This window comes from Dreissena polymorpha, chromosome 9, assembly GCF_020536995.1.
Source record: "Dreissena polymorpha isolate Duluth1 chromosome 9, UMN_Dpol_1.0, whole genome shotgun sequence".
NCBI lineage: Eukaryota > Metazoa > Mollusca > Bivalvia > Myida > Dreissenidae > Dreissena > Dreissena polymorpha.
Genome location: NC_068363.1, coordinates 96112461 through 96140450, shown reverse-complemented (window position 1 = coordinate 96140450; position 27990 = coordinate 96112461). Strand labels below are relative to the sequence as shown.

At 39.2% G+C, this 27990-nt stretch overlaps 1 protein-coding gene across 2 annotated transcripts; it reads right to left on the bottom strand.

Moving 5' to 3' along the window:
- Positions 1 to 391: 391 nt before the first annotated feature.
- On the bottom strand, positions 392 to 27786 carry LOC127844107 (geranylgeranyl transferase type-2 subunit beta-like). Of its 2 annotated transcripts, XM_052374118.1 has the most exons (9): positions 27624 to 27786; positions 24888 to 24995; positions 22014 to 22211; positions 17917 to 18022; positions 16802 to 16965; positions 14717 to 14828; positions 10509 to 10597; positions 3968 to 4042; positions 392 to 2719 (listed from the first exon to the last, which is right to left on the bottom strand). In XM_052374118.1, the coding sequence occupies exons 1-9, from the start codon at positions 27624 to 27626 to the stop codon at positions 2582 to 2584; spliced, it is 993 nt and encodes a 330-aa protein (XP_052230078.1). In that variant the 5' UTR covers positions 27627 to 27786; the 3' UTR covers positions 392 to 2581. The 2 variants fall into 2 exon arrangements, with proteins under 2 accessions (XP_052230078.1, XP_052230080.1); XM_052374120.1 differs by lacking the exon at positions 24888 to 24995 and having other exon boundaries at positions 27624 to 27765.
- Between the last annotated feature and the right edge of the window lie 204 nt (positions 27787 to 27990).

The following is a 27990-nucleotide window of genomic DNA, read 5'->3' as shown; positions in this document are numbered from 1 at the left end:
GATTTATTTTAAAGTATTGTTATTTTGTTGAAATATGTACTGTTCATCCAATTCATGCTGATTAATTAGCTCTATCATGGAATTTTATCGTTTTTTTACACAATCGACCGTTTTTCCGCGAATTTCTTTCTACGCAATACGACGTTCTATACCATTAATCAACCAAACAATATTCCGTGTCTGAAAACCAAATGAACAGAACATTAATCAAAACAAGCTGAAGAAATCTTCTCTCGCGCATGGCTTTTGTTGTTCTCTGTTTTCAAAGTGCCATCAAGTATCCGCATACCCGGCGTGGAGCACGCACCCATGGAAATGCGAATTCTACATGTGAAGAATGTTGGTAGATAAGGGATATTTTTTTAAAATGTCAGAAAAACACACGCAACACTTAACATTGATAAATCATGTATTCTATTGCACTGTACATAACATTAAAGAAATGGCATACACTGCCCACAATATTCCGCATGCAATGAAATTATGCAAGCATACTGAAAAACTCGTTGAGCATTTATGTAAGTGTAGCTGAACTCATACAAATTAGGTTCATTAACACAAAATAGTGCAAATATCAGCATTATTTTCTAGCTATGGGCTATATAATTCATTCCTTTTCATTAAAACAATTTACACTTAATTCAAACAAGAGGACCAAAGACCATAAGACGCTCACCTGGGACCCAAATTCTTCTAAGCAGGTAGTGTTTCAAGCATACATTAAAGAAAAACTGCACCACTCTCTGTCATCTTTTTCAACAGACTTGGGGCATTTTTAAACTTGGGAAAGATACCATTAGAACAAATCTTCTGAGCAAATTTAATTATTACATGTAATTGGGAATACATGTACAATGTAATTGCTAAAGTGTTCACAAGGTTCCACTTAAGCACCACAAAAAAAACCTGCGCCCCCCTGATGGCAAAGTTTTTTCCATTGACCATTTTTTACCTCGACCAAGATATTCTTTGAACAAGACTAGTGTTTTTGCAATATTCATGATTTGGTTAAAAACGTGGCTTCTAGTCTAGTAAATGAGTGTTAATTTACAAGGTTTCACTGTAGCTTAAACTGCCCTGCTCGCGGACAACTGTTTTTCAAAGCACTGTTAACTTTTTTTATCCACTATAAAAAAATGGGCATTTTTTTTTAAATTTGGTGTTCACAAGTTTGCACTATAATCATAACAGGAAAACCTATCCCAAACCCGTACAGCAATGTCTTTCCAAGGACCACAGCAATTTTCAAACCCTCCCAAGAGCCAAGATATCATCAGATCAAATGATCTGGGCAAGTTTTATGTTGTAACATCTAGAAGATTTACCAATTTTTTTCTTCGCTTAAACCTAGCGACCAAGGTATTAATCCCACATGACCGCGTTTCAAACTCATAATAAATATGACTGGGACAAATGTTCTGAATCAGTTGCATGAAGACAGGGAAATAAATGTAGCCTCTAGAAAGTTCACAAAATGTTTATGACAAAAAAGGAACATCAACAGACAAAAGTTGATCACAAAAACTCACCATCAGCACATTGTTTTCAGGTGATCTACAATTTAATGTGTCAACATAACAGTATTTATTATATTTGCAGTTGTTATGTCAGCTTAACAAAGGGACTTGTTGACATCATGATCAAATTATCGTTTCATATTTCAACACGGAAACGGTAAACATGGACTAGTTTATTTCAATAGCAGTCATACCATTTGTTGTAATAAAACATAAACAAGAGGGCCATGATGTTCCTTAAGCACTCATCTGTGTTCATGGACACCAATTGTTGAAGACTGGACTAGGTTTTAACCGCACTTGACCCCAATTCAAACATTTCCTTCATATTGTCAAGATAAAATTGTCTGACTGAGTTTCAACAATATTTGCCATAAATGTTGCCTCTGGAGTGGTTACAAGCTTTCTCTAAGATTTGACTTGGTGTCCTAGTTTTTAGATGCACATGATCCAAATTTGAACTCGGCCAAGATATTGTCAAAATAAATATTCGGACCAAGTTTCATCAAATTGAGTCATAAATGTGGCCTCTAGAGTCGTAACATGGTTTTTCTTTTTGACTTGGTGACCTGGCTTTTGAATGAACGTGAACCAGATTTAAACTTGGCCTTTATATTGTCCAGATCATCAAGTTTTAGTCATAACTGTGGCCTCTAGACAGGAAACAAGGTTATTTGACCTGGTGACCTAGCTTTTGGACACATGTGACCCTGATTCAAACTCAGCATAGATATTGACAAGATTGACAGGTTGACAAAGTTTCCTCAAGATTAAATTAAAAAATGTGGGCTCTTGAGTGGTAACAAGCTGAAAGTTGATGACTCAAACCTCACACTGCAAACCATACAAGGACAATAGACACCAAACAAAGGGTGATCGAAGTAGTTCTCCTGGCGATTATGTGTGCTAAAAAATTGAATTAAGGTTAATTTGGTTTACTTGACCTAGTTATCCTAAAAAAAAATACAATCACATCTTATTCTGAATGAAGTCAGCGCCTGCTGCTGGCTCGCTTTGTATGCATTATGAGTCCCTCCCAGCTCCTCTAGGTGCTCAGTCCCGTATCACAAGAGCTCTAGGTGGATGCCTGTCCCCCTGATGAGCTCCTCTGGCATACAAAACACCGGGTTGACAGGTTTCAGCTCAGCCTGGCCCAGTAGAGAGAGCCCGGCCACACCAAACAGTGTGTGGAATGGGTCAACCTACAGCAAGACAAACAAAACACATGTGGGCTTCAATCTATTGAACAAGATGATGTTAAACTACTATGATGTTTTACAAATGATGCTTGAAAAAGAAATAATCACACATGATAATTTTCTTTAGATCTTAAATGCACATACTTTACACGAGTGTTTCAAATTAACTGTCATTAAATAAAAGGACTCATTTGTGAAGCATCAACAGAGTAAAAAATAACTAACCATGTCTCCTGGTGTGTTAGCAAAAACCCCTCTCTCACTACTCACCATGTCACCAGGCCTATCAGATAACCCCCTGTCTCCCTCTCATTACTCCAGGCTTGGCGAAATTGGAAAAAATCTGACGGTCATCCGGACAGGCATTTCAGAAAATATGCCGGTCCGGAGAAAATCTAGCCGTACCGAAAAAAAACAACAACACAACTATGTACATTAACATAAACCCTTTATTTTAGCTCAACAAGCCACTGCCTGTGCTTTATCCTAATAAGATAACAGTTTTTCGGTGTTAATCAATTGGTCTTGATAGTCTGGACAATATTCTTCAATTTCCATATCTTCTTCGGTGTCACACAGATTATCCATCTCCTTTTTTCAGTAAGGGATTATAACAACGTAAACTTAAGTAACAAGAAGTATCAAAAATACAATTGCGGTTAAGGGACACTAACTTGTACAATGTAAAACAATAACATTTTTGGAGACCTATGACGAGTACATGTTATAAAGATATCACTAGAACATTGTTTATATTTGATAAACAACCGTCTTAAAGCCAAGCTTCAGAAAGAAATTCATATTTTAAATTTCCTTATCTACTCGAAAAATATGTCAAAGCTATCAAAATATTTTTTGTTAGAACGCAGATGCCGATTTTGCGACTGAGTTTAAAGTAGGTGTTGTGTTACCAGTTGGATTTGCTAATTGTACGTAACAAACTTATTGCAAACATCAAAACAATTAGCGATTTCATGTTCATGATGTAGTGAGGGGTTTGCTCTTTGAATTTTCAACTTTGAAAAAAATATGATTTGTTTGCATTCATTTCACATTTTGCCGGTCGCCAGGACCGACATTCTTGTTAAACCTGCCGGACCAAATGGAAATCTGCCGGTCAGGACCGGCGGACCGGCAATTTCGCTAAGCCTGTACTCACCAAGTCACCAGGTCTATCAGATAACCCCCTATCTCACTACTCACCATGTCACCTGGTCTATCAGCAAACCCCCTGTCTCCCTCTCTACTCACCATGTCACCTGGTCTATCAGCAAACCCCCCTGTTTCCTCGTCCTGGCAGGCCAGTATGAACTGCACAAGCTTTTCCTGAAACATGTACGCCTTACAATGAATATTTCTGAAAATCTGAAAAAACTGTATGACACACAGGATGTTTTCCTATTTGTTTCATGTATATAAATTTACACTAAATAGTAAATGTGAAGGGTAACAGGGGTAAAGGTACACCAAAACATGACAGTGATAGCAGAAGACCCAAGTAGCAAAATGATGATCCTTAGTTTGTCAAGTCACTATATTCTAACAGGACACAAAATTGGTTTTTCTATAGACAAGGCAGGAAATAGAGTGTGTTATTTTGCAATAATTAAGTTCAGCCTAATGTTCTGAAAATAGTTATTGAGACTTCTTGGAAAATGTTCAGAAATGCTTAAAAATCTCTAGAGGATAATGTGTCAATCTTATGGTTTATCTATAACACATTGAAATTAGGGATGCATTGAGTTTCCTGGTTACCTTTTAACCTATTGAACAACAGGGATGCATCGAGTTTCCTGGTTACCCTTTAACCTATTGAACAACAGGGATGCATCGAGTTTCCTGGTTACCCTTTAACCTATTGAACAACAGGGATGCATTGAGTTTCCTGGTTACCCTTTGACCTAATGAACAACAGGGATGCATCCAGTTTCCTGGTTACCCTTTAACCTATTGAACAACAGGGATGCAACAAGTTTCCTGGTTACACTTTAACCTATTGAACAACAGGGATGCATCGAGTTTCCTGGTTACCCTTTAACCTATTGAACAACAGGGATGCAACGAGTTTCCTGGTTACCCTTAAACCTATTGAACAACAGGGATGCATCAAGTTTCCTGGTTACCCTTTAACCTATTGAATAACAGGGATGCAACGAGTTTCCTGGTTACCCTTTAACCTAATGAACAACAGGGATGCATTGAGTTTCCTGGTTACCCTTTAACCTATTGAACAACAGGGATGCATCGAGTTTCCTGGCTACCCTTTAACCTATTGAACAACAGGGACGCATCGAGTTTCCTGGTTACCCTTTAACCTATCGAACAACAGGGATGTAACGAGTTTCCTGGTTACCCTTTAACCTATTGAACAACAGGGATGCAACGAGTTTCCTGGTTACCCTTAAACCTACTAAACAATTTATCACGTTCCATTTTCTAGTGAACATTTAACCACAATGTTCTAAGAAAGCATGTTTTAATGAATACCTAAAAATTACTTAAATAAAGTTTGTCTATGATCTTCAGTAAAATACCTTGTTAATCAAGTGCAGTTTGTCTACGATCTTCAGTAAAATACCTTGTTGATCCAGTGCACTGTGTCTATGACCTTCAGTAAAATACCTTGTTGATCTAGTGCAGTTTGCCTATGATCTTCAGTAAAATACCTTGTTGATAGAGTGCAGTATGCCTATGATCTTCAGTAAAATACCTTGTTGATCTAGTGCAGTTTGCCTATGATCTTCAGTGTCATACCTTGTTGATCCAGTGCAGTTTGCCTATCATCTTCAGTAAAATACCTTGTTGATCTAGTGCAGTTTGCCCATGATCTTCAGTAAAATACCTTGTTGATCCAGTGCAGTTTGCCTATGATCTTCAGTGTCATACCTTGTTGATCCATTGCAGATTGCTTATGATCTCCAGTGACATACCTTGTTGATCCAGTGCAGTTTGCCTATGATCTTCAGTGACATACCTTGTTGATCCAGTGCAGTTTGCCCATTATCTTTAATAAATACCTTGTTGATCTAGTGCAGTTTGCCTATGATCTTCAGTAAAATACCTTGTTGATCTAGTGCAGTTTGCCCATGATCTTCAGTAAAATACCTTGTTGATCCAGTGCAGTTTGCCTATGATCTTCAGTAAAATACCTTGTAGATCTAGTGCAGTTTGCCCATGATCTTCAGTGTCATACCTTGTTGATCCAGTGCAGTTTGCCTATGATCTTCAGTGACATACCTTGTTGATCCAGTGCAGTTTGCCTATGATCTTCAGTGTCATACCTTATTGATCCAGTGCAGTTTGCCTATGATCTTCAGTGACATACCTTGTTGATCCAGTGCAGTTTGCCTATGATCTTCAGTGACATACCTTGTTGATTCAGTGCAGTTTGCCTATGATCTTCAGTAAAATACCTTGTTGATCTAGTGCAGTTTGTCTATGATCTTCAGTAAAATATCTTGTTGATCCAGTGCAGTTTGCCTATGATCTTCAGTAAAATACCTTGTAGATCTAGCGGAGTTTGCCTATGATCTTCAGTAAAATACCTTGTTGATCCAGTGCAGCTTGCCTATGATCTTCAGTAAAATACCTTGTTGATCCAGTGCAGCTTGCCTATGATCTTCAGTAAAATACCTTGTTGATCCAGTGCAGCTTGCCTATGATCTTCAGTAAAATACCTTGTTGATCCAGTGCAGTTTGCCTATGATCTTCAGTAAAATACCTTGTTGATCTAGTGCAGTTTGCCCATGATCTTAAGTGTCATACCTTGTTGATCCAGTGCAGTTTGTCTATGATCTTCAGTGTCATACCTTGTTGATCCAGTGCAGTTTGCCTATGATCTTCAGTGACATACCTTGTTGATCTAGTGCAGTTTGCCTATGATCTTCAGTAAAATACCTTGTTGATCTAGTGCAGTTTGCCTATGATCTTCAGTGACATACCTTGTTGATCCAGTGCTGTTTGTCTATGATCTTCAGTAAAATACCTTGTTGATCCAGTGCAGTTTGTCTATGATCTTCAGTAAAATACCTTGTTGATCTAGTGCAATTTGCCCATGATCTTCAGTGAAATACCTTGTTGATCCAGTGCAATTTGTATGTGATCTTCAGTGAAATACCTTATCTATCCTTTGCAGTTTGAATGTGATTTTCAGTGAAGTACCCTTTTGATCCAATAAAGTTTGTCTATGATCTTCAGTGACATACCTTGTTGATCCAGTGCAGTTTGTCTATGATCTCCAGTGACATACCTTGTTGATCCATTGCAGTTTGCTTTTGATCTCCAGTGACATACCTTGTTGATCCAGTGCAGTTTGCCTATGATCTCCAGTGACATACCTTGTTGATCCAGTGCAGTTTTCCTATGATCTCCAGTGACATACCATGTTGATCCATTGCAGTTTGCTTATGATCTCCAGTGACATACCTTGTTGATCCAGTGCAGTTTGCCTATGATCTCCAGTGACATACCTTGTTGATCCAGTGCAGTTTGCCCATGATCTCCAGTGACATACCTTGTTGATCCAGTGCAGTTTGCCTATGATCTTCAGTGTCATACCTTGTTGATCCAGTGCAGTTTGCCTATGATCTTCAGTGACATACTTTGTTGATTCAGTGCAGTTTGCCCATGATCTTCAGTGACATACCTTGTTGATTCAGTGCAGTTTGCCTATGATCCTCAGTAAAATACCTTGTTGATCCAGTGCATTTGATCTCCAGTGACATACCTTGTTGATCCAGTGCAGTTTGCCCATGTTCTTCGGTAAAATACCTTGTTGATTGAGTGCAGTTTGCCTATGATCACCAGTGACATACCTTGTTGATCCAGTGAAGTTTGCCCATGATCTTCAGTGACATACCTTGTTGATTCAGTGCAGTTTGCCTATGATCTTCAGTGTCATACCTTGTTGATTCAGTGCAGTTTGCCTATGATCTTCAGTGACATACCTTGTTGATTCAGTGCAGTTTGCCCATGATCTTCAGTGACATACCTTGTTGATCCAGTGCAGTTTGCCCATGATCTTAAGTGACATACCTTGTTAATCCAGTGCAGTTTGCCTATGATCTCCAGTGACATACCTTGTTGAGCCAGTGCAGTTTGCCCATGATCTTTAGTGACATACCTTGTTGTTTCAGTGCAGTTTGCCTATGATCTTCAGTAAAATACCTTGTTGATCCAGTGCAGTTTGCCTATGATCTTCAGTGACATACCTTGTTGATTCAGTGGAGTTTGCCTATGATCTTCAGTAAAATACCTTGTTGATCTAGTGCAGTTTGCCTATGATCTTCAGAAAAATACCTTGTTGATCTAGTGGAGTTTGCCTATGATCTTCAGTAAAATACCTTGTTGATCTAGTGCAGTTTGCCCATGATCTTCAGTAAAAAACCTTGTTGATCTAGTGGAGTTTGCCTATGATCTTCAGTAAAATACCTTGTAGATCTAGTGCAGTTTGCCTATGATCTTCAGTGACATACCTTGTAGATCTAGTGCAGTTTGCCTATAATCTTCAGTAAAATACCTTGTTGATCCAGTGCAGTTTGCCTATGATCTTCAGTAAAATACCTTGTAGATCTAGCGGAGTTTGCCTATGATCTTCAGTAAAATACCTTGTTGATCCAGTGCAGTTTGCCTATGATCTTCAGTAAAATACCTTGTTGATCTAGTGGAGTTTGCCTATGATCTTCAGTAAAATACCTTGTTGATCCAGTGCAGTTTGCCTATGATCTTCAGTAGAATACCTTGTTGATCTAGTGGAGTTTGCCTATGATCTTCAGTAAAATACCTTGTAGATCTAGTGCAGTTTGCCTATGATCTTCAGTGACATACCTTGTTGATCCAGTGCAGTTTGCCCATGATCTTCAGTGACATACCTTGTTGATTCAGTGCAGTTTGCCTATGATCTTCAGTAAAATACCTTGTTGATCCAGTGCATTTGATCTCCAGTGACATACCTTGTTGATCCAGTGCAGTTTGCCCATGTTCTTCAGTTAAATACCTTGTTGATTCAGTGCAGTTTGACTATGATCTCCAGTGACATACCTTGTTGATCCAGTGCAGTTTGCCCATGATCTTCAGTGACATACCTTGTTGATTCAGTGCAGTTTGCCTATGATCTTCAGTGTCATACCTTGTTGATTCAGTGCAGTTTGCCTATGATCTTCAGTGACATACCTTGTTGATTCAGTGCAGTTTGCCTATGATCTCCAGTAAAATACCTTGTTGATCTAGTGCAGTTTGCCTATGATCTCCAGTAAAATACCTTGTTGATCTAGTGCAGTTTGCCCATGATCTTCAGTGACATACCTTGTTGATTCAGTGCAGTTTGCCTATGATCTTCAGTAAAATACCTTGTTGATCCAGTGCATTTGATCTCCAGTGACATACCTTGTTGATCCAGTGCAGTTTGCCCATGTTCTTCAGTAAAATACCTTGTTGATTCAGTGCAGTTTGCCTATGATCTCCAGTTACATACCTTGTTGATCCAGTGCAGTTTGCCCATGATCTTCAGTGACATACCTTGTTGATTCAGTGCAGTTTGCCTATGATCTTCAGTGTCATACCTTGTTGATTCAGTGCAGTTTGCCTATGATCTTCAGTGACATACCTTGTTGATTCAGTGCAGTTCGCCTATGATATCCAGTAAAATACCTTGTTGATCTAGTGCAGTTTGCCTATGATCTCCAGTAAAATACCTTGTTGATCTAGTGCAGTTTGCCCATGATCTTCAGTGACATACCTTGTTGATTCAGTGCAGTTTGCCTATGATCTCCAGTAAAATACCTTGTTGATCTAGTGCAGTTTGCCTATGATCTCCAGTAAAATACCTTGTTGATCTAGTGCAGTTTGTCTATGATCTTCAGTAAAATACCTTGTTGATCTAGTGCAGTTTGCCTATGATCTCCAGTAAAATACCTTGTTGATCTAGTGCAGTTTGCCCATGATCTTCAGTGACATACCTTGTTGATCAAGTGCAGTTTGCCCATGATCTTAAGTGACATACCTTGTTAATCCAGTGCAGTTTGCCTATGATCTCCAGTGACATACCTTGTTGATCCAGGGCAGTTTGCCCATGATCTTTAGTGGCATACCTTGTTGATTCAGTGCAGTTTGCCTATGATCTTCAGTGTCATACCTTGTTGATCCATTGCAGTTTGCCTATGATCTTCAGTGACATACCTTGTTGATTCAGTGCAGTTTGCCCATGATCTTCAGTGACATACCTTGTTGATCCAGTGCAGTTTGCCTATGATCTTCAGTAAAATACCTTGTTGATCTAGTGCAGTTTGCCTATGATCTTCAGTGACATACCTTGTTGATCTAGTGCAGTTTGCCTATGATCTTAAGTGACAAACCTTGTTAATTCAGTGGAGTTTGCCTATGATCTTCAGTGACATACCTTGTTAATTCAGTGCAGTTTGCCCATGATCTTCAGTGACATACCTTGTTGATTCAGTGCAGTTTGCCCATGATCTTAAGTGACATACATTGTTAATCCAGTGCAGTTTGCCTATGATCTTCAGTAAAATACCTTGTTGATCTAGTGCAGTTTGCCTATGATCTTCAGTGACATACCTTGTTGATCCAGTGCAGTTTGCCTATGATCTTCAGTAAAATACCTTGTTGATCTAGTGCAGTTTGCCTATGATCTTCAGTGACATTCCTTGTTGATCCAGTGCAGTTTGCCTATGATCTTCAGTAAAATACCTTGTTGATCTAGTGCAGTTTGCCTATGATCTTCAGTGACATACCTTGTTGATCCAGTGCAGTTTGCCTATGATCTTCAGTGACATACCTTGTTGATCCAGTGCAGTTTGCCTATGATCTTCAGTGAGGCAAGGACCCACCAGGAGTAGCAGACATCCGGCAGCTTCTCAGGGCGACCTGCAAGCACAGTGACCCTACCACAACACCTGGTTATTGAATCTAGCTTTACACAACATGGCCTTACTATGGCTAAACTGGTTGTTGTCTGCTCAGGTACAATGTTAAACAAGCAAATTCGTAGAATTGATATCCCCCGCAACATATGCTTTGTTTGAGGGTGGGTGCAAATCGGACGGATGAACATACTGACAGATGGACGGACGGAGGACAATAACTCAAAACTGAGACAGAGGAAGGTTCTTGAGCCTTCAAAATTTATTTAGGTGAATTAATAAGTCGTGCGTTTTCCACAAAAACATTCAATGTTTATATACACTCAATTTTCAGAGTGTTGCAGAGTGAACACAACATCTGTTATGTTAAAAAAGATATGGCTCCGGACACAAAAGTGCCTATAGTAAAAAGCATTTTTTCAAGATACAAAGGGCCATAACTCTGGTTTTAACAGATGGTGTACAATGCCGTTTGGCGTGAATCATCCTCTTATGCTTATATATACTCATACGAAATTTCAATGAAATATGCCAAAGCACTTCCAAGATATGGCTCCGGACACAAAAGTGACGGACGGACGGACAGCCGGACGGACAGCCGGACAACGCCAAAACAATATCCCTCTGCCTCTGGCAGGGGATATATACTCATACCAAGTTTCAATGAAATCCGCCAAAGCACTTCCAAGAAATGGCTCCGGACACAAAAGTGCCTATAGTAACAAGATGTGACAATGTCCCCCTATATGATGTTTGACCTTGTAGGATGACCTTGACCTTGTGAAGGATGACCTTGACCTTGACCTTTCACCACTCAAAATGTGCAGCTCCATGAGATACACATGCATGCCAAATATCAAGTTGCTATCTTCAATATTGCAAAAGTATTCATAAAATAAGCGATTTGGGCCACATATATTTGACCTCTGACCTTGAAGGATGACCTTGACCTTGACCTTTCACCACTTAAAATGTGCAGCTCCATGAGATGCACATGCATGCCAAATATCAAGTTGCTATCTTCAATATTGCAAAAGTATTTATAAAATAAGCGATTTGGGCCACATATATTTGACCTCTGACCTTGAAGGATGACCTTGACCTTGACCTTTCACCACTCAAAATGTGCAGCTCCATGAGATACACATGCATGCCAAATATCAAGTTGCTATCTTCAATATTGCAAAAGAATTCATAAAATGAGCGATTTTGGCCACATATATTTGACCTTTGACCTTGAAGGATGTCCTTGACCTTGACCTTTAACCACTCAAAATGTGCAGCTTCATGAGATACACATGCATGCCAAATATGAAGTTGCTATCTTCAATATAGCAAAAGTTATTGCAAAATGTTAAAGTTGGCGCAAACGGACCAACAGACCAACAGACAGGGCAAAAACAATATGTCCCCAACTTTTATAGTGGGGGACATAAAAAGCATTTTTTCAAGATTCAAAGGGTCATAACTCTGTTTTTAACAGATGGTATACAATGCCATTTGGCATGCATCATCCTCTTATGCATATATATACTCATACCAAGTTTCAATGAAATCCGCCAAAGCACTTCCAAGATATGGCTCCGGACACAAAAGTGCCTATAGTAAAAAGCATTTTTTCAAGATACAAAGGGCCATAACTCTATTTTTAACAGATGGTGTACAATGCCATTTGGCGTGCATCATCCTCTTATGCATATATATACTCATACCAAGTTTCAATGAAATCCGCCAAAGCACTTCCAAGATATGGCTTCGGACACAAAAGTGCCTATAGTAAAAAGCATTTTTTCAAGATACAAAGGGCCATAACTCTGTTTTTAACAGATGGTGTACAATGCCATTTTGCGTGCATCATCCTCTTATGCATATATATATACTCATACGAAGTTTCAATGAAATCCGCCAAAGCACTTCCAAGATATGGCTCCGGACACAAAAGTGCCGGACGGACGGACAGCCGGACGGACGGACAACGCCAAAACAATATCCCTTCGCCTCTGGCGGGGGATAAAAAAGTTCGGGTACCCTTAACTATACTACTATGTACTCTGGGTACGGAAAATAACCTTAAAGGCACGTGGCTATACTTTGGGATACTATTTAGTATATTTTCTGTACCCTGGGTACTTTATAGTATACTTTGGAGACCAATCAAGCACGAATATGAACAAATGCCAGTAAAATCTAGCTTCAAACACTTTGACCATACCAAGAACATATGTCAGTCAAATTTTGCCAGATTCGACATTGTGACCCAGTTTTTGGGAGAACATGTATGAGATTCGAATTCTGCTTAGAAAATGTCTAGATAAACATTCTGACCCAGTTTTGTCGAGATTGAGACAAGATTGAGTCTCTTAAGTGGTTACAAGAATTTTCTAAACTAGTGATTATGTTTTTGTACCCATGTAACCTAGATTTAACTTAAAAGAGATTCAGTAAAGATAATAATACTAACCAAGTTTCATTAAGATTGTGTCATAAATGTGGCATCTAGATTGCTAACAAGGTCTTATGTTTTTTTTTAATATTTAACCTGGTGACCAATTGTATGGCTGCATGTGACCAAGATTCGATATTCAAGAACTTGGCCTAGATATTGTCTAAATAAATATTCTAACCATGTTTCATCAAGATTGAGTTATAAATAAGGCCTCAAGACTGTTACCATGGTTTTCCTAACATTTGCCCTAGTACATTTTTTTAGACAAATCTGAATCAGATTTGAGCTCAGTCAAGATATACATTTTAACTAAATCTCATTAAGATTAGGTCATAACTGTGGCATATGTAGATTGATAACATGATCTTAATGACTTATGATTGGATTTTTGGATGTGACCTAGATTAAAACTTTGAATAGATATAGTTTAAATACAGATTCTGACCAAGTTTTATAAGGATTGAGTCCTACACGTGGTTTCTAGATTGGTATCAAGTTTTTTTCTTATATTTGACCTGGTGACCTAGTTTATGCAAACATGTTATCAAGATTCTAACTCAGACTAGATATTGTCAAGATAAACATTTTGACCAAGATTGAGTCATAAATGCGGCCCCTTGAAAGGTAACAAGGTTTTTATAAGATTTGACTTGGTGACCTCGTTTTTGGACAATCATAATCCAGATTCAAACTTGGCCTAGTAATGTCAAGATAAACATTTTGACCTTCTTTTATCAAGATGGAGTCATAAATATTACCTCAAGAGTGTTAACATGATTTTTCTTACATTTGACCTGGCCAACTAGTTTTTGAACGCACGTGACCAAGATTTGAACTCGGTCTAGATTCAGTCAAGATAAACATTCTTACCAAGTTTCATTAAGACTAATTCCTGAATGTGGAACCAGGAGTGGTAACAAGTTTTTTTAAATCTTTAACCTGACCTAGTTTTTGGATGCACTTTACCAAAATTGGAACTTTGCCTAGATATTGTCTAAATAAATATTCTGACCAAATTCATCAAGATTGAGTCATAAATGTGGCCTCTAGAGTGGTAACAAGGTTTTAAAAGATCTGATCTTTTAGCCTAGATTTTGAAGGCACAAAATCCAGATTAAAACTTTCAAGATTACGTCAATATAAACATTCTGATCAAGTTTTATCAAGATTGGATAAAAAAAATGTGGACTCAAGAGTGGTAACAAGCTTGCAGCTGATACCACACAATCCTAACACCTCAAATCAGATACCGCAGGACGCCGGACATATTGTGATCACAATAGTTCACCTTGAGTTCTTCATGCTTGACTAGTTAAGAAATACAAAACTAAAATAAAACTGTTAACAAGGCATTATGGCAGAATGCACACTCGTCTGGTTTACATTACTCAACAAGAAGATTATTTTGTTGAAAATCTGGCTAACAATTAAAGCTGTCTGAACTTAATCCTTTTAAACCCAATTGACATTGTGTGCTAATCTGATGTTTTTGTCATCATTACCATACACTTTAAACTTTCTAGGCATATTAAAAATACCTTTCAAAATACAATGTTATTTAAATATTACAAACACACTTTTAAACACATATTTCACTATGTGAAATATAACACTATTTCTAGAGGTATTCAGCTATATCATGCTTATGATTCTGCATCTATACACAGTACATCCTACCATTGAGCCCACCGGATGGAAGCTGCCTCTCTGACAGCCACCAGCCAAGCATGTCTGCATTCACATGATGAAGCTGGCCCAGCAGTGCAAGGAACCCCAAGCAGCAGTAGATCTGAAAGTATTGAGCACTGAAGTAGATCTGAAAGTATTGAGCACTGTAGTAGATCTGAAAGTATTGAGCACTGTAGTAGATCTGAAAGTATTGAGCACTGTAGTAGATCTGAAAGTATTGAGCACTGTAGTAGATCTGAAAGTATTGAGCACTGTAGTAGATCTGCAATTATTATTGAGCACTGTAGTAGATCTGCAATTATTGAGCACTGTAGTAGATCTGAAATTATTATTGAGCACTGTAGTAGATCTGCAATTATTATTGAGCACTGTAGCAGATCTGAAATTATTGAGCACTGTAGTAGATCTGAAATTATTGAGCACTGTAGTAGATCTGAAATTATTGAGCACTGTAGCAGATCTGAAATTATTGAGCACTGTAGCAGATCTGAAATTATTATTGAGCACTGTAGTAGATCTGCAATTATTATTGAGCACTGTAGTAGATCTGAAATTATTGAGCACTGTAGTAGATCTGAAATTATTGAGCACTGTAGTAGATCTGAAAAGATTGAGCACTGAAGTAGATCTGCAATTATTGAGCACTGTAGTAGATCTGCAATTATTGAGCACTGTAGAAGATATGCAATTATTGAGCACTGTTGTAGATCTGCCATTATTATTTAGCACTGTAGTAAATCTGCAATTACTATTGAGCCCTGTAGTAGATCTACAATAATAATTGAGTACTGTAGTAGATCTGAAATTATTTTTGAGCACTGTAGTAGATCTGTATGTAATTTTGAGCACTGTAGTAGATCTGTATGTAATTTTGAGCACTGTAGTAGATCTGCAATTATTATTGAGCAATGTAGTAGATCTGCAATTATTATTGAGCACTGTAGTAGATCTGCAATTATTATTGAGTACTGTTGTAGATCTGCAATTATTATTGAGCACTGTTGTAGATCTGCAATTATTATTGAGCACTGTAGTAGATCTGCAATTATTATTGAGCACTGTAGTAGATGTGCAATTATTATTGAGCACTGTAGTAGATCTGCAATTATTATTGAGCACTGTAGTAGATCTGCAATCATAAAAGTGGATCTGCCCTGACAGGAACACTTGCATACGTTATTTATACAGCATTTAATTCCTTCAAAAGTGGGATTCACCTGTCCAGAGTGGGACTCACCTATCCAATGTGGGACTCACCTGTCTAGAATGGATCTCACCTGTCCAGAGTTGGACTCACCTGTCAGGAGTGGGACTCACCTCTCCAGTGTGGGACTCACCTGTCCAGAGTTGGACTCACCTGTCAGGAGTGGGACTCACCTCTCCAGTGACTCACCTGTCTGGACTGAGACTCACCTGTTAAGTGTAAGACTCACCTGTCCAGAGTGGGACTCACCTGCCTAGAGTTGGACACACCAGTTAAGTGTGGGACTCACATGTCTAGACTGGGACTAACCTGTCTAGAGTTGGACTCACCTTTCAAGTGTGGGACTCACCTGTCCAGAGTGAGACTCACCTGTCCATAGAGTGACTCACCTTTCTAGACTGGGACTCACCTGTCTAGAGTGGGGTCCACCTGTCTAGAGTGGGACCCACCTGTCCATAGAGTGACTCACCTTTCTATACTGGGACTCACCTGTCTAGAGTGGAACTCAACTGTCCAGAGTAAGACCAACCTGTCAAGAGTGGGGTCCACCTGTCTAGAGTGGGACCCACCTGTCCATAGAGTGACTCACCTTTCTAGACTGGGACTTACCTGTCTAGAGTGGAACTCACCCGTCCAGAGTGAGACCAACCTGTCAAGAGTGGGGTCCACCTGTCTAGAGTGGGACCCACCTGTCCATTGGGTGACTCACCTTTCTATACTGGGACTCACTTGTCTAGAGTGGAACTCACCTGTCCAGAGTGAGACCAACCTGTCAAGAGTGGGGCCCACCTGTCTAGAGTGGGACCCACCTGTCCATAGAGTGACTCACCTTTCTAGACTGGGACTTACCTGTCTAAAGTGGAACTCACCTGTCCAGAGTGGGACTCAGAGCCTGGCCTGCATCCAAACCCACCATCAAAGTTCATACAGGACAGTACAAACTCCACTGCTTTATCTGTGTCTACTGCATCCAGTCTGTTCAATAATGACAGACATGCCACTGCACAGAATGAGAACCGCGTGTCTACCTCTCCTGAAACACAGAGGGAACAGAGATAGCCTTGGAGTGATTTATAAACAAAACAAGAGCTCCGCGGTCGGAGACAGATGCCCCCCCCCCCAACACACACACAACAGGGCCAGGATTTTTTGCAACAAAACGGACCATATGAGTTAATCTTATCATATTATTGTGACTTAGCCACTTAAAAATAAGTGTTTAGTTGACACAGAATTATGCACTTCTGTAAAATAATAGTGTAAATGGGTTGAAATTATTATAGTATTATAACTTAATGCCACAGTGACCTTGACCTTTGAACTAGTGACCCCAATTTATATAGGGTTCATCAACTGTCCTAGGCAAATGCACATGGGAAGTATCAAGCCAATCGGTGAATCAGTTGATGAGTTATTGATTAGAAACAATTCCACACTTATGACAGTGAACTTGACCTTTAACCTAGTGACCCAAATTTTAATATGGGTCATCTACTGTCCAACGCCAATGCACATGGGAAGTATCAAGCCAATAAGTCCCTCCGTTCACAAGTAATTGATTGGAAACAATTTTCACTCTTTGTGTTACAGTGACCTTAACCTTTGACCTAGCGATCCCGAATTTCAATAGGGGTCATCTACTGGCAAAGGCCAATTCACATGGGAAGCATGAAGTCAATTTGTCAATCCATTCACAAATTATTGATTGGAAACAAACTGGTCTACTGACAGACCGACCAACCTACATCCACCAAAACAACAAACATCACAGCATTTGATGCAAATTAACAAAAGCCATCCAATATTACGCCCATTTGGATAACATCAAATAAGCAAATTTATGACAGTAATATTAATTTTAGTCTTATTTATGGTTTAACTAGCTTGAAATGAACATCAGTTCTTTTTCAATAAAACATGAATACATGTCTATGGTTTGTATACGAATTGTGCTGTGTGTTGATGACCCCCCCAGCAGACTCACCCCACTTGTCTCCCCAGAAGCTGCCATCCTCCTGCTGCAGGCTCTGTATGAACTCCACTACCCCAGCCACATTGACCTGATCCTGGGCCTCAAACAGCACCACAATCTGTGAACAGCAATCACATCATCATATGAACTCACCCACCACAGACACATTGATCTACCCCTGGCTCTCAAACAATACCACTATCTGTGAACAGCAATCACAGCATCATATGAACTCCACTACCCCAGCCACATTGATCTGATCCTGGGCCTCAAACAGCACCACAATCTGTGAACAGCAATCACATCATCATATGAACTCCACTACCCCGGCCACAATGATCTACCCTTGGCACTCAAACAGTACCACTATCTGTGAACAGCAATCACATCATCATATGAACTCACCCACCACATACACATTGATCTACCCCTGGTACTAAAACAGTACCACTATCTGTGAACAGCAATCACATCATCATATGAACTCACCCACCACATACACATTGATCTACCCTTGGCACTCAAACAGTACCACTATCTGTGAACAGCAATCACATCATCACATGAACTCACCCACCACATACACATTGATCTACCCCTGGCACTCAAACAGCACCACTATCTGAGAACAGCAATCACATCATCATATGAACTCACTTACCACATACACATTGATCTACCCCTGGCACTCAAACAGTACCATTATCTGTGAACAGCAATCACATCATCATATGAACTCACCCACCATAGACACATTGATCTACCCCTGGCACTCAAACAGCACCACTATCTGAGAACAGCAATCACATCATCATATGAACTTACCGACCATAGACACATTGATCAACCACTGACACTCAAACAGCACCACTTTCTGTGAACAGCAATCACATCATCATATGAACTCACCCACCACAGACACGTTGATCTAACCCTGGCACTCAAACAGTACCACTATCTGTGAGCAGCAATCACCTAATCATATGAACTCACCCACCACATACACATTGATCTACCCCTGACACTCAAACAGTACCACTATCTGTGAACAGCAATCACATCATCATATGAACTCACCGACCACATACACATTGATCTACCCATGGCACTCAAACAGCACCACTATCTGAGAACAGCAATCACATCATCATATGAACTCACCCACCACAGACACATTGATCAACCCCTGACACTCAAACAGCACCACTTTCTGTGAACAGCAATCACATCATCATATGATCTCACCCACCATATACACGTTGATCTAACCCTGGCACTCAAACAGTACCACTATCTGTGAGCAGCAATCACATAATCATATGAACTCACCCACCACATACACATTGATCTACCCCTGGCACTCAAACAGTACCACTATCTGTGAACAGCAATCACATCATCATATGAACTCACCCACCAAAGACACGTTGATCTACCCCTGACACTCAAACAGCATTACTATTTGTGAACAGCAATCACATCATCATATGTACTCACCCACCATAGACACATTTAACTACCCATGGCACTCAAAGAGCACCACTATCAGTGAACAGCAATCACATCATCAAATGAACTCCACTAACCTGGCCACATTGATCTACCTCTGGCACTCAAACAGTACCACTATCTGTGAACAGCAATCACATCATCATATGAACTCCACTAACCAAGCCACATTAATCTACCCCTGGCACTCAAACAGTACCACTATCTGTGAAAAACAGCCATCACATCATCATATGAACTCCACTACCCTGGCCACAATGATCTGATCCTGGGCCTCAAACAGCACCACTATCTGTGAACAGCAATCACATCATCATATGAACTCCACTACCCCAGCCTCATTGATCTGATCCTGGGCCTCAAACAGAACCACTATCTGTGAACAGCAATCACATCATCATATGAACTCCACTACCCCGGCCACATTCATCTGATCCTGGACCTCAAACAGCACCACTATCTGTGAACAGCAATCACATCATCATATGAACTCACCCACCACATACACATTGATCTACCCCTAACACTCAAACAGCACCACTTTCTGTAAACAGCAATCACATCATCATATGAACTCACCCACCATAGACACGTTCATCTACCCATGGCACTCAAAGAGCACCACTATCAGTTAACAGCAATCACATTATCATATGAACTCCACTAACCCGGCAACATTGATCTACCTCTGGCACTCAAACAGCACCACTATATGTGAACAGCAATCACATCATCATATGAACTCACCCACCACATACACATTGATCTACCCCTGGCACTCAAACAGTACCACTATCTGTGAACAGCAATGACATCATCATGTGAACTCAACAACCATAGACAAGTTGATCTACCCATGGCACTCAAACAGCACCACTTTCTGTGAACAGCAATCACATCATCATATGAACTCACCCACCACAGACACATTTATCTACCTCTGGCATTCAAACAGCACCATAATCTTTGAACAACAATCACATCATCATATGAACTCACCCACCATAGACGCATTGCTCAACCCCTGGCATTCAAACAGCACCACAATCGTTGAACAGCAATCACATCATCATATAAACTCACCCACCATAGACACATTGATCAACTCCTGGTAATCAAACAGCAACACTACCTGTACACAGCAATTAACTCATCCACCACAGACACATTGATCTACCCCTGGCACTCAAACAGTACCACTATCTGTGAACAGCAATCACATCATAATATAAACTCATCCAACACCGACACATTGATCTACCCCTGGCACTCAAACAGCAACACTATATGTGAACAGCAATCACATCATCATATGAACTCACCCACCACATACACATTGATCTACCCCTGGCACTCAAACAGTACCACTATCTGTGAACAGCAATCACATCATCATATGAACTCACCCACCACATACACATTGATCTACCCCTGGCACTCAAACAGTACCACTATCTGTGAACAGCAATCACATCATCATATGAACTCACCCACCATAGACACATTGATCAACCCCTGGCATTCAAACAGCACCACAATCTTTGAACAGCAATCACATCATTATATGAACTCACCCACCACATACACGTTGATCTACCCCTGGAACTCAAACAGTACCACTATCTGTGAACAGCAATCACATCATCATATGAACTCACCCACCATAGACACATTGATCAACCCCTGGCATTCAAACAGCACCACAATCTTTGAACAGCAATCACATCATCATATGAACTAACCCACCTACAGAACAGACACAATGATCAACCCCTGACACTCAAACAGTACCACTATCTGTGAGCAGCAACCACATCATCATTTTAACTCACCCACCACATACACATTGATCTACCCCTGGCACTCAAACAGTACCACAATATCACTGTATGGAACTAAGAAAGAACATCAAGTAAAGGTCAATGTACCAGCAGGGCACTCAATGTTCAGAGTAGGTAGACTTCAATGAACAGAGAACATAAAATGGCTAAATTTACCCGAATGGCACTCAATGTGTCCAGAAGGTGAGGAGCATTGTCACTGTATTGCATTTCATTAACTTCAACAGGTGGCCTCCAATGAACCTGTATGACATTCAATATCTTCGACAGGTGGTCTCCAATGAACCTGTATGACATTCAATATCTATGACAGGTGATCTCCAATGAACCTGTATGACATTCAATATCTATGACAGGTGGTCTCCAATGAACCTGTATGGCATTCAATAACTACAACATCTGGTCACCAATGAACCTGTATGACGTTCAATAACTACAACAGATCTGAGTCAATGCACCTGTATGTCATTTAATAACTTCAACAGGTGGTATCCAATGAACCTGTATAGCATTGAATAACTTCAACAAGTGGTCTCCAATTAACCTGTATGGTATTCAATGTATACAACAGGTATGGGTCAATGTACCTATACAACACTCAATTTGTACAGCAGGCGTGGGTCAATTTACCTGTACAGCACTCAATGTGTAGAGCATGTGTGAGTCAATGTAACTGTATGGTACTCAATGTATACAGCAGGAATGGGTCAATGTACCTATACAACACTCACTTTGTACAGCAGGCGTGGGTCAATTTACCTGTACAGCACTCAATGTGTAGAGCAGGTGCGGGTCATGTCCTGGGCTGGCTCCGAAGCCTCCTCCATCATGTTGGCAATGCTGTATGAAGTCCAGCACCTGCTGTCTGTCCATCCTGCCCAGCTGTCCCAGAAGATCTAGGGCAGTTAGCCCCCAGTACATGCCGCTCATACGAAGGTACTCAGTCATACAGTATTCCTGAAGAAAAATAATAGTCAAATATATAACATACATGTACATGACACAAATTATTTCAAAAATAGTACTTGTTTTACTTGTAATAGTTTTAGACAGAATAGTTTTACAACATTCAATATATAAATGAAGGCTTCTAGAGGCTGTTTTCTTATTAACATAAAACCCAGACAACATCATGTGGTATGTATTACTCTACGTACCACATGGTACTAAGACAACATCAAGTGGCACCTACAGTACTACTCGAAGTACCACATGAAATCCAGAAAACATCATGTGGAACGCGCTACTCTAATTACCACATGGAACCCTGACAACATTGTGATGTACATACTAGTCTCAATACCACATGGAACCTTGACAACATCGTGTCCAACATCATGTGGTATGTATTACTCTTAGTACCACATGGAACCATGACAACATCTTGTCGTACATACTACTCTAAGTACTACATGGAACCCAGTCCCCAGTCCAGACAACATTGTGTGGTATGTACTTCTCTAAGAACCACATGAAACCCAGACAACATAGTGTGGTACATACTACTCTAAATACCACATGGAACCATGACAAAATCGTGTCCAACATCATGTGGTAATTATTTCTCTTAGTACCACATGGAACCATGACAACATCGTGTGGTACATACTACTCTAATTACCACATGGATCCATGACAACGTTGTGTCCAACTTCATGTGGTATGTATTACTCTTAGTACCACATGGAATCATGACAACATCATTTGGTATGTACTACTTCTACTTCTTACTTCCTACAGTCAATTGCTGACTATTACAGGAAGGCCTATAATAGGCAGATATGGACACTGTCAAGTCTGTTTCCTGGGAAGAACCAGTACTTGGTGTCTATGGAGGAGATAATGAGAACGCTCCCCGAGTAGGGAGGGAACCCACGAACTACCGATCACTAGGCGGACATCTCATCCACTACACCACCGCGACCTTCTCTTAAAACCAAAAGGAACCCAGACAAAATCATGTCTAACAAAGTGTGGTATGTACTACTATATAATAAGTACCACATGGACCTAAGAAAACATTGTGTGGTACATACTACTTGTAGGCAAGGCTATCATTGACACAGATGTTCTGTACATTGGACAACAAATATTTAGCTTTTTCTTTAATTAGACAAAGACCAATAGTTTTTGACACCATGTGACCATGTTTCCGGCAAAAATATAATTGGGACAAATGTTTTCACTAACAAGAGCTGTCTCCATCGGAAGACATATGCCCCCAAAAAACGCAGATTTCGAAACCTAAACGCGGACCGTAAGTTCAAGGTCAAGGTCAAAGGGGTCAAAATTTGTGTGAGTATGGAAAGGCCTTGTCCATATACACATGCATACCAAATATGCAGGTTACATCTGAAGCAAAATAGAAGTTTTGAGCAATTTTCGAGCGGAAACGCAATTTTTTTTATGATTCAAGGGCCGTAACTCAAGAGTGCCTGGGTAAATTTGGCTGATTATCAAACTTAACCTAGATTTTATTGTCTTAAACATTTTTATGAAGTTTAGCGGAAACGAGAAAAAAAAACTCAATTTTTCGATGATTCAAGGGCCGTAACTCAGGAGTGTCTTGGTCAATTTGGTTGATTATCAAAAATGACCTAGATGTTATTGCCTTACACATTTTCATGAATGTGGCGAAGATCCTATGACATTTGCTCGAGTTATTGAGCGGAAACAAAAAAAAACAATTTAACGATGATCCAAGAGCCGTAACTCAGAAGTGTCTGGGTCAATTTGGCAGATTATCAAACTTGACCTAGATATTATTGCCTTACACATTTTCATGAAGTTTGGTAAAGATCCTATAAATTTGCTCAAGTAATTGAGCGGAAACGAGAAAACCCCCAATTTTACGATGATTCAAGGGCGGAAACTCAGCAGTGTCTGGGTCAATTTGGCTGATTATCTAACTTGACCTAGATGTTATTGCCTTGCACATTTTCATGAGGTTTGGTGAAGATCTGATAACAATTGCTCAAGTTATTGAGCGGAAACGAGAAAAAAACAATTTTATGATGATTCAAGGGCCGTAACTCAAGAGTGTCTGGGTCAATTTGGCCGATTATCGAACTTGACCTAGACGTTATTGCCTCACACATTTTCATGAAGTTTGGTGAAGATCGGATGACAATTGCTTGACTTATTGAGCGGAAACTAATCCGGACGGACTAACTGACTGACTGACGGACTGTGCGATTTTAATATGCCCCCAGAACCTATGTTCTGGGGGCATAAAAATGTTTATTTCAGGCAATATGTAGCTTCCAGAGAGCTCACAAGCTTTCTCTTTAATTTGATCTAGTGGCATTGTTCTTGACCCCATAAGACCCGGTGTTGAATTAAGCAAAAATATTATTGGCACATTTCTTACCGATTTTCTGGAAGGTTGGACAACTTAGATGGTTCAGAAGATAAATATTGACAATGGATGATGGAGGACAAACACAATGTGATAACCTTGTGCTCACATGAGCTAATGAGGAGCACAGTTCACTTCAAACCTTCTCCAAAATAAAGATTTCTCAGTCAGTCAGCAGGCTCCATTCAAAGTTTTTGGACTGACTGGTCGGTCACTATAATGTCAGGAGGCCTTTAGTGTTCTGTCAGGTCTCTGTAACTTAGTTAAATACTTACATAGTCATCCTTTTTTAACCCATATGCTGCAATATAGTCAGCATGTTTTTGTACAAGAAGCGATTTAGGAGCACTTTCAGGTATAACAGCATCTTTTACTGGTGTCCCCTGGAGAAAGAAAGTTACATGGCCATCTAATTCTATATAATGTATGTCGATTTCTGTTTTTATAACATTTTGAATGTAAACAACTATTATTAAAAAAATATTAATGTTTGTGTTCTTCACCATTATTTACTTTCATACTAATAATATTAAGGGGGAGAATCGCTATGAAACAAGGAGCATTCAATATGAAACAAGAGCTGAGTCATAATGAAATTATGGGCAAATTGCTAAGGGAGCAAACCGTTAATAGGGCGAGTAATTATGCATTCTTTTGCTCCATATCATATTTGCCCACATTTTTATTATTATATTACAGAGAGTAAAAACAAACAGCAAAAAAGGAAAATTTATGGAGCTTTTACTTCGAATAAAAATACTTTATTCAACAATTAATTGATATTGAATATTTACCGTTTAATATAAGTATATTCATGTCATATGTCTGTTTGTGTCAGTTTGAATGTAAACTACATGTACAGATACAACAAGACAATTGCCAAGCAATAAAAGTCCCCTACCGGCTCCACCATTGTCAGAAATTTCACCATTGTCAGAATATTTTTTTTATTTGTTTCCATAGCAACCACAATTTTTGACGTAGGAACAAAATGAAATGACGTGCATAATGTCCATATAGCCATCTATCCATGTTCCAAGTTTCATGAAAAAATATTAAGAACTTTTAAAGTTATCGCAGGATCCAGAAAAAAACACCATTTTCAGTACTATTTCTAGTTTATTTGTTGCCATAGCAACCACAATTTTTGACGTAGGAACAAAATGAAATGACCTGCATAATGTCCATATTGCCATCTATCCATGTTGCAAGTTTCATGAACAAATATTAAGAACTTTTAAAGTTATCGCAGGATCCAGAAAAAAACACCATTTTCAGCACTATTTTTAGTCTATTTGTTACCATAGCAACCACAATTTTTGACGTAGGAACAAAATGAAATGACGTGCATAATGTCAATATTGCCATCTATCCATGTTCCAAGTTTCATGAAAAAATATTAAGAACTTTTAAAGTTATCGCAGGATCCAGAAAAAACAACATTTTCAGCACTATTTCTAGTCTATTTGTTGCCATAGAAACCACAATTTTTGATGTAGGAACAAAATGAAATGACGTGCATAATGTCCATATTGCCATCTATCCATGTTCCAAGTTTCATGAACAAATATTAAGAACTTTTAAAGTTATCGCAGGATCCAGAAAAAACACACCATTTTCAGCACTATTTCTAGTCTATTTGTTGCCATAGCAACCACAATTTTTGATGTAGTAACAAAATGAAATGACGTGCATAATGTCCACATTGCCATCCAACCATATTCCAAGTTTCATGAAAAAATATTCAGAACTTTTAAAGTTATCGCAGTATCCAGAAAAGTGTGACGGACGGAGACAAAACCATAAGTCCCCTCCGGTGAAACCGGTAGGGGACTAATTAGCTGCTTTACCACAAGAAATTGTAAACCTAGTAATAAGAGGAGGAAATTATTACATATATTAACTAAAACAAGAGATGTGTTTGTCAGAAACACAATGCCCCATATTGCGCCGCTTTGAAGCAATAAATTTGACCTTTGACCTTGAATGATGACCTTGACCTTTAGCCACTCAAAATGTGCAGCTCCATGAGATACACATGCATGCCAAATATCAAGTTGCTATCTTCAATATTCAAATAGTTATGACCAAACTTTAACGAAGGTTAAAGTTTTAGGAACGAAAAATACAATGATATTTGACCTTTGACCTTGAAGGATGACCTTGACCTTGAATTTTTACCACTCAAAATGTGCAGCTCCATGAGATACACATGCATGCCAAATATGAAGTTGTTATCTTCAATATTGCAAAAGTTATAAAAGTTTAACCAAGGTTAAAGTTTTGATACACACACACATACAATGACTGACAGACAGACAGACAGACAGCCAGACAGACAGACAGACAGACAGACAGGCCAAAAACAATATACCCCCGATCTTTCGATCCGGGGCATAAAAAGAGTTAATGAAAGTTCTTACAAGTTTATTAATTACTCCAAATTGCTTTATATAAAAATAATTATTGAAAATGCATGCTTAATTAAACATGTAAAACAACAACACATGGTTCAATTCACAATAATTAGCCTTGGTGATTAAGTAACAAAAAACATGATTATGTTACACTATATTCAATCACAACACCCTTATTTTAAAAAAATCATTCTTATATCTATGGATCATATTCTTGCACTTTTAATGTCTTTTTCACTGAGTACAAAATGTAATAGTGTAATTGGGCTCAGCGCGAACAGTCCCATGGCGAACATGTAACCAAAGCAAATAATTGCACACAGGTTTAGTAAAAAATCATTATAAATTTGCATACAATTATGTTTTTAAAATATTCAAAATTAGAATTCTATACTTAAGATATTGAAAACACCTTTCTGTATCTGAATTTTCTTTATGAAACCAAGTTGTATTCGGTATCAAGTGTCATACCCGATGTCAAGTGTCCGAATATTTACTATCCGAATACATACATTCAATTAGCAACACAATTTACTAACCAGTACCATACTATTCTTTTTAAAGATGCTAAAATATAATGTTTATTAGTTTTACCATTGTATATGGTTACCAGCAGCAAATTTAACGTGTTGTATCTGTATGGCTCAGGCTGTTCTCGTTGTTGTGGTTGTTGTTATTGTTTCTCGACCACTAAAAACACTCTGGATCAGCAGACGATTTATTGCTTTTATCTGCGTGTCTTACGGAGGAGTACGGTGGCTTAAAAGGGATATAGGAAATGTTATATTTAACGGTCTCTATGACGCGATAGCTATGACGTGCGCACGCGATAGCTACGACGTGCGCACGCGATAGCTACGACGTGCGCACGCGATAGCTACAATACCTTCGCACGTGATGGCTATCGCGTGCGGGCGTCATGCTGATCAATCAGAAAAGGTATCCGATCAGAAAAGGTAGC

Coding starts and splice junctions, on each gene's coding strand:
- LOC127844107 (XM_052374118.1), bottom strand. Junction 16,966..17,916: donor CTTCTGGGGAGACAAGTGGG/GTGAGTCTGCTG, acceptor TCTGTGTTTCAG/GAGAGGTAGACACGCGGTTC. Junction 10,598..14,716: donor TCCATCCGGTGGGCTCAATG/GTAGGATGTACT, acceptor CTGTGCTTGCAG/GTCGCCCTGAGAAGCTGCCG.